The sequence below is a fragment of the Grampus griseus genome, assembly GCF_964374135.1.
Source record: "Grampus griseus genome assembly, chromosome: 16".
Classification (NCBI taxonomy): Eukaryota; Metazoa; Chordata; class Mammalia; order Artiodactyla; family Delphinidae; genus Grampus; species Grampus griseus.
The window spans coordinates 52,046,851-52,060,576 of record NC_139010.1 but is presented as its reverse complement, the minus strand read 5'-3'; the positions used below and the strand labels follow the sequence as shown (position 1 = coordinate 52,060,576).

At 42.0% G+C, this 13,726-nt stretch overlaps 2 protein-coding genes across 2 annotated transcripts in view; one reads left to right on the top strand and one right to left on the bottom strand.

Annotated features, from left to right (window-relative positions):
* The window catches only part of BTAF1 (B-TFIID TATA-box binding protein associated factor 1), a 94,736-nt gene extending 91,381 nt beyond the window's left edge, over nucleotides 1-3,355 (bottom strand). Inside the window, exon 1 of the mRNA XM_082673708.1 lies at nucleotides 3,258-3,355. Coding sequence (XP_082529834.1) covers nucleotides 3,258-3,271 — 14 coding nt within the window. The 5' untranslated portion in view covers nucleotides 3,272-3,355. The remainder of the gene's footprint in view (nucleotides 1-3,257) is intronic.
* Nucleotides 3,356-11,012: 7,657 nt separating this feature from the next.
* Nucleotides 11,013-11,789, top strand: FGFBP3 (fibroblast growth factor binding protein 3; the record flags this gene model as incomplete). Its single annotated transcript, XM_082673897.1, has 1 exon — nucleotides 11,013-11,789. Exon 1 carries the CDS (start codon nucleotides 11,019-11,021, stop codon nucleotides 11,787-11,789), a length of 771 nt encoding a protein of 256 aa, XP_082530023.1. The 5' UTR covers nucleotides 11,013-11,018.
* Nucleotides 11,790-13,726: the final 1,937 nt, after the last annotated feature.

The following is a 13,726-nucleotide window of genomic DNA, read 5'->3' as shown; positions in this document are numbered from 1 at the left end:
ATTTGCATTATAAAAGACCATGCTATATAAACTTATAAAACTAGTTCTGGGGCTTCCCTGGTGGCGCAGTGGTTGAGAGTCCGCCTGTCGATGCAGGGGACACGGGATCGTGCCCCAGTCTGGGAAGATCCCACATGCCGCAGAGCGGCTGGGCCCGTGAGCCATGGCCACTGAGTCTGCACGTCCGGAGCCTGTGCTCCGCAACGGGAGAGGCCAAAACAGTGAGAGGCCTGCATACTGCAAAAAAAAAAAAAAAAAAAAAAAAACTAGTTCTGACAATGTTTATTATATTTTTAAAATTATAATTCTGGCTAATAGTCAAAGCTATAAAGTTTTTCTCCCTCAGGGAAAACTGTAAAACTCAGAAGCACTCATTGAAAAACACCAGAAATACCCTACTATATATAAATTACAGAAAAATCATGAGAGGAATTAAAACAAGAAACAAAAGCACTCTTTTATTCCTTTTTTAAAAAATATATTGAGCACCTACCAGGAACGAGGCACTCTCCTGAAGATAGAAAGATCAAAGACATTCCCTTCTCTCACAGAACTGATGCTCAAGCAGGGGAGAGAACAATTAAACAATCACTTACAAAGTATGATAAATATGACTGATAGGAGTACACATTGGTGCAAAGAGCTCAGATGAAGGAAAACCAGAGAAGGTCTCCCAAACAAAGTGACATATGTATAGGCTTAGGGTTTAGACCTAAAAACTAAGGTTGGAATTAGCCAGACTTGGGAGGAAGGGGGGAGGCAGGAAAAATGTTCCAGAGAAAAAGACTTGGAGGTGAGAACAAAGATTCAGAATGAAGGGGAGTGGAGAAGAGAGAGAGAGAGAGATGCAGAGAACCTGAGACAAGATGAAGCTTAAAAAGGTAAAGTAGGAACCAGATCACAAATGATCTGTTAAGATGTGTTGGTTACGGAATGTGGCCTTTATCTTAAGGCAACAGAAAACTAAAGGGTTTTTAGCAGAAAAAAAGGCCATATTAAAATTAGCATATTAGCAAACAATAATATAACTGAAATGAAGAATAAATTAGAAAGAGATGCCATGGGAGGCAGGAAGAGCAGAGTGGCTGCCGTTACAGGTGTCTCGGATTAGAGATGATGGTGGTATGGAGGAGGACTGTGGTAATTAGTATGGAAAGAAAAAGACTGGCCAGAGAAAGATTAGAAAGGTTGAACTGACAAGATTGGATGTGAGGACTAGCTAGACTGGGGGAAAGGAAGGGAGAGCAAAGTCAAATATTATTCCTAGATTTCTGGATCTTGCAATCTGAACTTAATATTTCCCTTCTATTGGAAATACTTACAACGTTCTAAAAACATTACAGTTTCTTTTCAGTTACACACATTGATATAAACAGTGCAAAAAATATTTTAGATTTGGTTCTAGCAAATATGATTTTTATCTCTTGAACCATCTTCCACCTTTTCTACAATAAAGTATTAAAATGAGTCTGTATTCCACACCAAAAGGAAATTTAGTTAATAAAGACAGGTGCTCAGTGCATGGAGAAGACCAGCTTGAAATTAAAAGTTTGCTATCCAAAGTGAACCCTCAGATGAAAAAGTCAAGGACTGACAGTATCCCCAAACCAGAAAGTGTCTCAAAAGTGTTTTCTGTGAACCTATTATATTACCAAAATAAGCACAGGACTAGCTCTTTCATAAAACCATGACAGGCTTTCTTTTTACAGCAGAATTTGATAGAATTTTGGCAAGCTAAATAAAAAAGATCTATAGAAAAAAAGAGCACCACCCTTTGAAATCCAATGTCAAGAACAAAAAGCACTTGCTTTCAAAACTCACTCATTCATTCAGAAGTTTAGGTGCTCTAAACTTCTGTAAATAGATTAACATTGGCCAAGGAGATTAGGCGCTCTTTAATCTTTCATTTTGTCTCTATAAAACTATAACCAATACTGTGAACATATACCGTCTACTCAGGAACGAAATTTCAAGAGCTACTCATTCCCTTAAACGTTTTACCACCTTATAAACAGAATACCATATTAAGTTTGTATATCAATGTATTTATAATGTATGTATTTATATAGTCATATGGGGGTAACAAATTAGATGGTACACCTTTCTGCCTTTGCAAAAATTGAAAATACTACTTGTATACTCTCGAGGCGATTTTACATATCACAAAATAAGAATTTCCTCACATTGAACGGATTCAACTAATCTATGAAATAAAAATTAGATGCCCCACTACAGGTATCTTAGGACCCCTTTCACCCAACTCCCATGGGTTTCAGTTATCTAGGGAATCTGTGAGGGATGGGTTATCATTTCATTTGCAAAACAGGAATGTGTTAACTATGAAAAATGAACAAAAACTATGTTTTCTGAACTATCATCATTTTCCCCTTTCAGTCTATGTGGCAGAAGGACCCATTTCTCACGAAAACTAACAGTAAACTTGGCGAATCCTGACTGCTATCAGAGGGACTATCCCCTACTTACACACACACATGTCCACTAACTTCAAGCCTCTGACAAAATGTACTCTCCCCACTCTCTCATATTGGAGGAAAGGAGAACTTTCCTTCTATAGCTATACAAATAAATGTCTTGCTGGCCTTTCTACAGTTTCCTATCGATGGGCATCGCTTCAAACTAGTTTAAGACTCGCGATACATCTTTCACGCCTTAGGTGAGGAAGATGATGCTAATACAATAATTTGCTAAAGATTACAATGCTGACGACTGAATGTGTACTGTCAAACAAAGCGAAGAATTATACTGTAATGTAAGGAAAAAGTCCTCAGGAAAGAACATTTCCCTAAAGCCGTAAACGCAAAATTTTAACATAATTAGAAGGCCACGTAGATAATATTAACTCAAAATCTCCCTGACTTCGACAGTTGCTACCAAGTTTTCCCGTGAAATGGAGGTTAGGGATCGGCCTTAAAATGCTCAGAAAGAGAAGAGACTCTCCCAGAACTGAAAGGGGGAAGAGAAACCAGAGAAGAGAAACATGGTGAGGAAAGAGAAAAACCAGCCCTAACGCGCCAAAGGGTCTATTCAACAACAAAAAAGACATTTTTGAACCGATTTACGAGGGGTAACCCGAGCCCAAACCCCCGCAGACCGAGGGGCGAACCGCGGAGTCTGGGGAGGAAGGCACCCGAGCCTAGTGACAATAGGAACCGTTCCTTTCTAGGAGTGGGGGCTCCGAGAGGAGACCGTGCCTCGCCGGGCCGCCTTCCCGTCCGCTCGGGAGAAGCTAGACCCACCTGGAAACCGCCATGGCCGGGCGCCGGCGGTTCGGAGCTCCCCGCGAGCGACGCGCCGCGCTACCGACGCGCTAGTTTCCAGGGAGCGGAGCGGCGCAGGCCCAGGCCACGGAGCAGATAGGAGCGGCCGGTGCAGCGCAGGATGTCCCGGCGCGGGCCCTCGGGCATCTGCCCCGCCGCCTACCAGAGCTCGTCCCTGCCGCGGCCCGGGAGCAGGGGTCTGAGACGTCGGCGGAGGCAGCACTCCTCCGACCCGCACGACTTCAAACCGGGTGCCCCCAACCCCGCTCTTTGCTGACGCAGGCGTCGGCACGCCGGACTGAGCGTCAGCGCGCCGGAAGTGACGCCAGCTCCCCGCCAGGGGCTCCGCTCCGCCGCTGAGTAGGAGTATGAGCCCTTACGGCCTGGCGGCGCGCGCCGCCAAAAAAAGCTGTCTTTGCTCATCTGGAGAGGGTCGGTAGTCTTCATACGAGGCGAGAGAGGAGAAATGAGTCCACTTATTTTCTAGGGAAGGAAAAGAAGCGATCTAGCCAAGGTTCTGGGAGTTAAAACCTTTGCTTCTGATTCCTCACTGCCCCGATCCCCATCTCACCAGACTGCTTCTAGAGAAAGCAGAATCCACAGGACCATAGCATGCTCTAGTCCAGGTGGCGATGCCAGTGGGAGGGGTGAAATCCAGAAAGATCTGCAACGGCACTGAAGACACGACTCGAATGTTTGCCATCTATCTGCCATATGTTCTGCCTAGGTATTGGAGGGAAGGTATTCTGTCAACCATTTTGCCATGTTTGATTTCTTAATTGCTTGTGTTGTTGGTACCATGATTTTCTCAACCATATTTGAAAACTCTCAGCCATTTATTTATGTATTTATTTATTTGCTTATGTGGCTGTTCAGTCGCTTAATTTATTAGGCTTTTAAACATTCTTCTGTCACCTAGTGCAGGCCCTTATCACCTTAAACTTGATTTTTATGATAGTAGTCAAAGTAATATTTCTCCAGCTTCAACTGAGTCCATCTTAAAGGCCTCCAGCAGATTAATCTTCATGAAACTCTGCTTTCACCGTGTCACTCCTCTGCTTATAAAACTTATCCATTGGCTTCTTATTATCTGTGGAGGCTTTGCCTCAACCCTGAGTCTTTTTCATCTATAAAATGAGGCTAATGAGAAGTACTATAGAAATAAAATGAGGTCATGTATCTAGAAAAGCTTACAAGAGTTTATAAAGCATAAAGGGAAAGAAACTAACTTAAGAACCTATGTGTTAGGCATTTGGCATGCATTATCTCATATAATTTGTAGGCCAACCCTGTAAAGTAAGTTTTAATCTTCATTTACAGGTGAGAAAACTAAGCTCAGGAAGGTTAAGTAATTTGCCCAAGATCCAAGCTACTAATAATATTTACTGTTCATTCTTAAACAAATATTAATTTGGCCCCTGCTTTATGCCAGACACTGTGCTCAGCACTGTTTTATACTATTAGACAATATCTGATTAAGCTGATGTTCACATGTCTTCATATTTCACAGCCTCCTCCCACCTGCCTTCTCAGTTCATCTAACACCACTGAAACTAACAAGCAGGTACATTTACTGATTGTACACTACATTCATTTATTCAGCCAAAATTAAGTACCTACCACATGCTAAACTCTATACTAGAGATTAGGGCTTCTAAAGAAACCAAAAACAGATAAGGTGCCCACTCTAGTTGAACTTACATTCTAATGGGAGGAAAGAGAGCGAACAGATAAACAAGAAAATATCATGTTTGTATGCTATGGAAAGCAGAATGATGGGATAGAGAGGGTGATTAGAGACCCCAGACTGGGTGATTAGGGGGAAACAAAGAAGGAGCTTAATCTGAGGCCTGAAGGACAAGAGGGAGCCAGCTATGTGAAAACCTGGGGAGCCTTCCAGATAGGGGATACATCTAGTGTAAAAACCTAAGAGAAGCTGGCTATCTTGGGAGACAAGATGGGAGAGGTAGAAAGGGGCCATTGTAAGGTATTTGGATTTTAGTCAAGCAATAGGAAGTCATAGGAGGGTTTTAAACATGTGAGTAAAATGATCTGATATACATTTTAAAAAATCTTACTCTTTAGTATCCAAGAGGTAATTAGATATATAGTTCTAAAGAACATATAGAAGAGAAGAAAAGGCTGGTGTTACAGATTGGTAAGGCATAGTGTAATAATCAAATATATTGAAGTCAGACTGACTTGTTTTTAAATCCTTCCTCACCACACTCAACAGTTGTGTGTCCAGGGAGTTGTATAACCTTTCTAAGCTTCAATTGCTTCTGGGAAATGGGGACAATAATAGCACCTTATAGGGTTGTGGTAAGGATATAATGAATATAAAGCATTTAACCCAGTGACTGAAACTTTAAGCACTCAAAAACATTATTAACTACATTGAGTGTTCTTTTTGTTAACTATGCAACCTTAAGCAAATGACTTACCTTCTATGTCTCAATTTCCTCAGCTATGAAATGGGGATAATATTAGTACTGGTACACAACCCTTATCTGAGACCCTGGCTAGAGATGGTTTTCTGAATTTAGAATTTTTTAGATTTTGAAAGGTAATCCAGTGCATATTATGTCACACCCTAGCAGCTTCTAGGGCAGCACCCCATGGTCAAGTACATTTATAGTTCTGCAGCAAAACATAGGAATAGCCATACTAAGAGGACTAAATAAGAAACTCTAAATAGATGCATGGCAGTTTAGGTCAGGTTTTGCTGCCAGACGCATTTTTTTTAAAGTATCATTCAGACCTTTTTCAATTCCAGAATTGTAAATAATGGATCATGAACCTGTACTTTGTAAAGTTGTTGTAAGGAGCAAATGAGTTGATACATGATACACTTAAGAAATACTAAGTGCTAAATAAATTGTAGCTATTATTTTTTTTTTTTATCACCAGAAAGGTGGCTTCAAAAATCAATGGCAGGACTTCCCTGGTGGTGCAGTGGTTAAGAATCCGCCTGCCAATGCAGGAGACACGGGTTCGAGCCCTGGTCCGGGAAGATCCCACATGCCGTGGAGCAACTAAGCCCGTGCGCCACAACTACTGAACCTGCGCTGTAGAGCCCATGAGCCACAACTACTGAGCCTGCGCTCTAGAGCCCGCGAACCACAACCACTGAGCCTGTGTGCCACAGCTACTGAAGCCTGCGCGCCTACAGCCTGTGCTCCACAACAAGAGAAGCCACCACAATGAGAAGTCCGTGCACTGCAACGAAGAGTAGCCCCTGTTCGCTGCAACTAGAGAAAGCCTGCACACAGCAACAAAGACCCAACACAGACAAAGAAAAAAAAAAAACTATACCCAGTAGGGTGGCTATTATAAAGCGCACGCGCGCGTGCGCAAGAGAGCAAACAAAAAAAGTAAATAACGGGCTTCTCTGGTGGCACAGTGGTTAAGAATCCACCTGCCAATGCAGGGGACATGGGTTTGAGCCCTGGTCCGGGAAGATCCCACATGCCGTTGAGCAACTAAGCCCATGCGCCACAACTACTAAGCCTGTGCCCTAGAGCCCAAGAGCCACAACTACTGATCCCGCGTGCCACAACTACTGAAGCCTACGCACCTAGAGCTCATGCTCCGCAAGGAGAGAAGCCACCTCAATGAGAAGCCTATACAACACAACGATGAGTAGCCCCCACTCGCCACAACTAGAGAAAGCCCATACGCAGCAACGAAGACCCAATGCAGCCAAAAATAAATAAATTATATTTTTAAAAAAGTAAATAACAAGTATTGGCAAGGATCTGGAGAAATTGGGACCCTTGTGCACTGTTGGTTGGAATGTAAAATGGTGCAGCCACTATGGGAAACAATATGGAGTTTCCTCAAAAAGTTAAAAATAAAATTAGCATATGATCCAGCAATTCCACTTTTGGGTATGTGCCCAAAAGAACTGAAAGCAGCCGCGGAGCAACTAAACCTGTGCGCCACAACTACTGAGCCTGCACTCGAGCCCACGAGCCACAACTACTGAGCCCACGTGCCACAACTACTGAAGCCCATGTGCCTAGAGCCCATGCTCCACAACAAGAGAAGCCACCGCAATGAGAAGCCTGCGCACTGCAACAAAGAGTAGCCCCCGCTTGCTGCAACTAGAGAAAGCCTGTGCACAGCAACAAAGACTCAACGCAGCCAAAAATAAAACAATAAATAATAAAAATAAATTAATTATTTAAAAAAACTGAAAGCAGAAACTCAAATATTTATACACACATATTCATAGCAGCATTATTCAAAATAGCCAAAAGGTAGAAGCAACCCAAGTGTTCATCAACCGATGGATGCATAAACAAACTGCACTATACATACAATGGATTATTATTCAGCCTTAAAAAGGAAGGAAAATTTGACACATGCTACAACATAGATGAGACTTGAAGAAGTTATACTAAGTGAAATAAGCTAGTCACAAAAGGACAAATACTGTATGATTCCACTTATATGAGGTAACCAGAGTAGTCCATTCATGGAGACAAAAAGTAGAATGGTGGTTGCCAGGGGGTGGAGGAAGGTAGGAATGAGGAATTATTGTTTAATGGGTACAGAGTTTCAGTTTTGGAAGAAGAAAAAAGTTCTGGAGCTGGATGGTGGTGATGGTTGCACAACCATGTGTGAATGTACTTAATGTCACTGAATTGTACACCTAAAATGGTTAAAATGGTAAATTTGGGGGTGGGATGAATTGGGAGATTGGGATTGAAATCTATACACTACTGATACTATGTATAAAATAGATAACTAATGAGAACTTACTGTATAGCCCAGGGAACTCTACTCAGTGCTCTGTGGTGACCTAAATGGGAAGGAAATCCAAAAAAGAGGGGATATGTGTATACGTATAGCTGATTCACTTTGCTGTACAGCAGAAACTAACACAACATTGTAAATCAACTATACTCCAATAAAAGTTAATTTTAAAAACAAAATACAAAAAAGAAAAAAATGGTACAATTTATTTTATGTGTATTTAACCACAACTTATAAAAAGTAACTTCTAGTAAGACGTTACCCCTTTCTGACATGGCATAGCACATCTGTGTGCCCTTATGTTTGTTTTGGGGGCAATGTTTCTGACAGAAAGCATGGTCTCGAATGTCTCCTTTAATAATTACGACTTTCCAGTAGCAAACTTTTTCACTGTAATTAGTGAAAAATGTCACTAGATGTCACTCTTTAGCTGAAAAACTATTCCAATTTGGTTCAGTAGCCAATAGCTATAAGTAATTCCAGAGCATCAGATAAAAGCCTGTATATAGTGCTTTGCTCATACAAATACGGTTTTCTGGGAAAGAGAAGGTTTCCATCTGTGAAATGTATTAATAAGCTACTCTGTTCATGAAATTTATGTTAATGTTTATTAACTTCATTGGTACTAATTGTTTTTCACTATAAATTGAGTTTGTGTAATTAAGACATAACTAACTTTGTAAGTGATAGTGAAACACAAAGCTGAAATGTAAAGATCATTTATCATTGAAAGTCAGGTGGCTTTACCACTAAATGATGTGTGACATTGGGTAAGTCCTTTAATCTCTCTGATTTCACCAGAGTAGTAGAAACATCCTTTCTTAGGTCAATATACACTACCGTATATTTGCTCTGTGCTAAAACATATTTAAGTACACTCTAATTCTAAAATATTTTGGGTTTTATAGTAGTAATCAAATTGTAACTGTTGAAATACAATACCAATGGGAGTTCAGTAACAGAAAATACTGCCCACAAGAAGACATTAGGAAATATAATGAGACTTCTTGATGTCCTGAGGGAGTATTTTAGGAAAATACTTGTATTAAACAATTATAGTCAGAGGTATAAACTCTTGAAATAAAAAAGATCACATTTACTACTGAGAACAGTTTTTAAAAGATAATGGAATATCCTAAAGTGTAAAAGAAAAATTGCTTTGTTTACCTGTAAAATTCTTAAGATTCAAGAACACATTGATTCTTAAAGATTAACCATTTGAATTGGTAATATTACACTATAATCAAAATAATTTTTTAAACTTCTAATTTTTGTAAGAAGTTTGTAATTGAGTTATAATACCTAAAAACAATCAAAAGACCAAATGCTCACCGCTGGATGAAATGCTGGACATTATAATGCATCAGTAAATGAGGATATTACATTTTTATTAGTAGTAACAGTTATTAGGATTAAGAGTATTAGGATGAGAAAAACTATCAGAAATGGTAGGTAAAAATATAGAACTCAGAATGATATAAAAAATAGAGTGTAAATCGTGCCCAGTTAAGGATATTGACAGTTGTTTTGTTTAATTTCATTATATTTAACTCTTAAAACTTAGATCTTTCTGTTTAACTTTTATATTCACATGATTAAATATGTAAAAGGAGAGGGGGTGTAGTAGCTAAAGGGTACAGATTTGCTTTTTGTGGTGATGAAAGTGTTCTAAGATTAACTGTGGTGATAGTTGCGCGTATGTGTGAATATATAAAAAACCATTGAATTTTACATTTTAAATGGGTGAATTGTATGGTATATGAACTATATCTCAATAAAAAGTAGGTGAAGGAAGCACTATTCAAGCTTTTTTTCTAATACTGCAAATATAGTTATGAATGCCTATTTTTAAAAGAGCATTGAAAACAAGTGGTTTGGGGGGGAGGGATAAATTAGGAGTATGGGATTAACAGATGCACACTACCATACATAAAATAGATACACAAAGATTTACTGTGGAGCACAGGGAACTATATTTAGTATCTTGTAATAAACCATAATGGAAAAGAATTTTTAAAAAAGGAATATAGATATATCATATATATGTATAACTGAGTTACTTTGGTGTATATCTGAAACTAACACAATACTGTAAATCAACTATAATTCAATTAAAATAAATAAATAAAATTCAAGTAAAATATGTAAAAGGAAAGAAAAGAATGATTTGTTAAAATTCGCGTGATTATTTTAAACACTGGAAGCAAAAAAGATTTATATTTCATGTTACATTGCCACTTCTATCATACATCTGTGTGTCTGTGTGTCCGTGTGTGTGTGTGTGTGTGTGTGTGTGTGTGTGTGTGTGTGTGTGTGTGTGTGTGTGTGTGTGTGTGTGTGGCACGGTGGTGGGAAGTCTCCCAGGGAAAGAGAGAGAGAAGTCTGGGAGGGGCATAGTCGGGGAGGCCTGTTCCGTTCCATCGATAACACGTTCATTCACTGGAAGCCGGCTAAAACAGACTAATCCTTCTTGCAGTCATTCCCTCTATCTTAACAAGGCTCCGCCACCTCGCCCAGAACTCGGTAAGTTCAAAGTGCAGTAAAAGTGCGTTTTTCCAAAGAATAATCTGAAATGACATTGTAGATAATTTACTGGAGGGTGGAGAAGGGAGGGGGTGGAGGAAGGGGTGGAGGTGGTAATTATCAGGCATCGATTTGCTATCATATTTGCAATGGGGAGAAAAACCTCAATGCGCAAATAGTTTCAAAAAGATTAGACAGTAATTGGCTTTTTCCCAGGAAACCTCTTCAGAGGGGCCACTCGCAAACTGCTGCTGCCCACTGAAAACCGAGGCCCAGAAAGTCTGGGGTGGAAGATTGGCAGGTGCCTGTGCTTGGGCCAAGGGCTGCGCCCGACTCAGTCAGTAGCCGTCTCTGCCTCTGTCCCCAGGTCTAAGGGATGCTGCTATCCTGGCCCTGCTACCACTGAAGCGCTCAGGGGTACCTGGAAAGCCGACTTGAGTGCAGACACCACGAGCCATGAGTCCTCTGAGGCTGCGAGCGTCTCTCTCGTTGCTGCTGCTGCTGGGTGGCTACCTCCTCGAGGGCGCCGGGAGAAACCAGGGGGCGGTCGGCAGCGCGGTCGAGTCAGCCCCGGGCCCCGCGGGCGGCTCCTCCGGTCGCTTCGTCAGCCCCGAGCGGCATGCTTGCAGCTGGCATCTCCTGCCGCCCGCCCCAGGGCCCGCGGCGGGCAGCGAGCTGGCGCTGCGCTGCCAGGGCCCGGACGGGGCGCGCCACCAGTGTGCCTACCGCGGGGAGCCGGGGCGCTGCCCGATCTATGCCGCCAGCCGCTCGCACTACTGGAAGCAGGTGCTGGGTGGGCTGCGCAGGAAGCGGCGGCCCTGCCACGACCCCGCGCCGCTCAAGGCCCGCCTGTGCGCAGGCAAGAAGGGCCAGGGCGCGGAGCTGCGCCTGGTGCCCCATGCATCCCCATTCGTCAGCCCTACTGGGGCGGGCTTTCCCCGGGATCCCAAGCTCCGGGCCAGGAGCCGGGGGCAGCCCCGAGAGACCGCGCGCAACCCCACCGTAGGGGCCCCGCCTCCCTCGAACGCGCCGCCCAAAGGGAAGCCCTCTGAGAAGAAGACCAAAGGAGGCAAGAGAAAGGCTGCATGGAACCCAGACGAGGAGCGATCTCTGGGGACCCGGCCCGATCCCGACGAGCTGGACGAGAACGCGAAGCTCACGGAGACCTACTGTGCTGAGAAGTGGCATTCCCTCTGCAACTTCTTTGTCAATTTCTGGAATGGCTGAGGGTGCGGGCCTGGGGAGGGAAGGGGAGAGGGAGGGAGGGGATCTGTGCGCAGCCCGGGAGGGGAAGCTAAGGGTATCCTAGGCCACAAGATACTGGATAGAGAGTGGGGAAGAGTCCAGGTTCTAGAATGGGTCTGGGGGGTGGAGGTGGGGCTTGGGATGAGAGTATAAAGGCTATGGAGAGTCTGAGACAGCAGGGAAGTTAAAATTTATAAAGAGTCGACCCTGTTTAAGAGCAGAAGAACTAGTAGAAACAGAAGTAGGCATACCCTAAATGTGTAAAAACTGTCGACTGGGGAGAGAGACGGGTACAGAGAGAGGCTGAAAAAATGAGTGGGAAAAATTGACTAAAATGATGTGACTCTCGTGTGGGAAGCAGGATACAATGTACACTGTTTAACGCATTTCTATTAAAATATACTCATGAGCAGCTGATAACCTGAGCCAGGTTGAATTTTCAGTGCCATCTCACCTACTCAGCTGACAAGATTACCAACTTTTTTTCTCTTTAGGAATTAGTATGAACTTGGGTGCTCTCTCCTGTCATAGATGATCCCTATAGGGGATCAATGGATCTGAAGCCATTCAGAGCTCATTTCAGCATGATTGCCTTTGAATTCTTTTAGAAGTGCTGCTTTTAAACAGAGTGATGCCTAGTGTTCTGAAACTGTCCTATTAACCTTCCAAATTCAGAAGTGAATTATAAGAGTTGAGTGCTCCAGTAGGTTTTAAAAAACAATTCTCTTTGTATTTGATCGTATTTTTTAAAAAAGCTAAAATGTAAGTACATATCTCAGAGTCATTTGGACCATTATGGAAGTCATCTCTCTGTCTCATGTAATTAATTGTTAACATATTTCATTTTAAATAAGATGAAATGATAGACTTTGCATGTGTTAGGTGCTCAATAAAAACTGTACGGCTAGATTTAAAGAACTGGCAGGACAATGGAAATTTTGACTGCATTTGATCTAGTTCTGGGTATACCTTGAAGTTAGTTCCTAAAAACATCTTGAATTGTTGGGGAAAGACAAGAACAAGTCTGCATAAGGGAAAAATCACAAACTGACAAACCCTGGGTCCTATCATTGCTCTGTTTGGCCTGCATGCAGTTCTCTCATTTTTCCACTCTTCCTCCCTCCCTCCCAATTGGGATTTGTTGCTAGCATTTAAAAATTAGATAATTTCATATAAAAAGCCAGATTTCTGAATTCTCTTGTAAAATTAGATCTAATGACATTGGACACATCTTTCCACATTGCAACAACTGGCTGATGCTGAATATTGGCTGACCTCTTTAGAGTAGATATATTTTCTTGGGTTTTCCCACTGCTGCTGCACGTCTTATAAATTGACTTTATTCATTTATATTACAGGGCTGAACCCATGAGACATTTAAGCCACCGCCAGATATAAGTGTTTTTGGCTGACCTTCTGTTTTTCTCACCTCCTCTCCTTTAAAATAATGGTAAATGCAACAATCTTACAGATACTGAAGATCTCCTGAACTTTTTCCTCCTTGACCAGCCCCTAGAAAATGTAAACTATCTTTTACCTATTCTGTACATTCTTCACACAATTGGCAAAACATTCAGATTGACCATAGTTTCATGCCACGTTTATGAATCACATTCTGAGTAACATTGACCATTAGATAAAATTCATCTTGGCCAAGGAAAGGAAGCTCAGAGTAGCTTGAGACCACCCCCTAAAGATAGGATTGCAAGGTTTGAGGGATCTTAATTCCCCGACCAGGGAACGAACTTGGCCCCCCTGCAGTAGACTGCCAGGGAATTATCCAAAGGGATTCAGTCTTACAGGGCACTTACACAAAATGGTGATCAGAAACTCTCCATCTCAGCTGGGAGCCACATAAAAAGAAATAAGCAAGAAATGTGTAGTTGTAGAAGGGAGAATTATCTGATGAGGAAAACAAA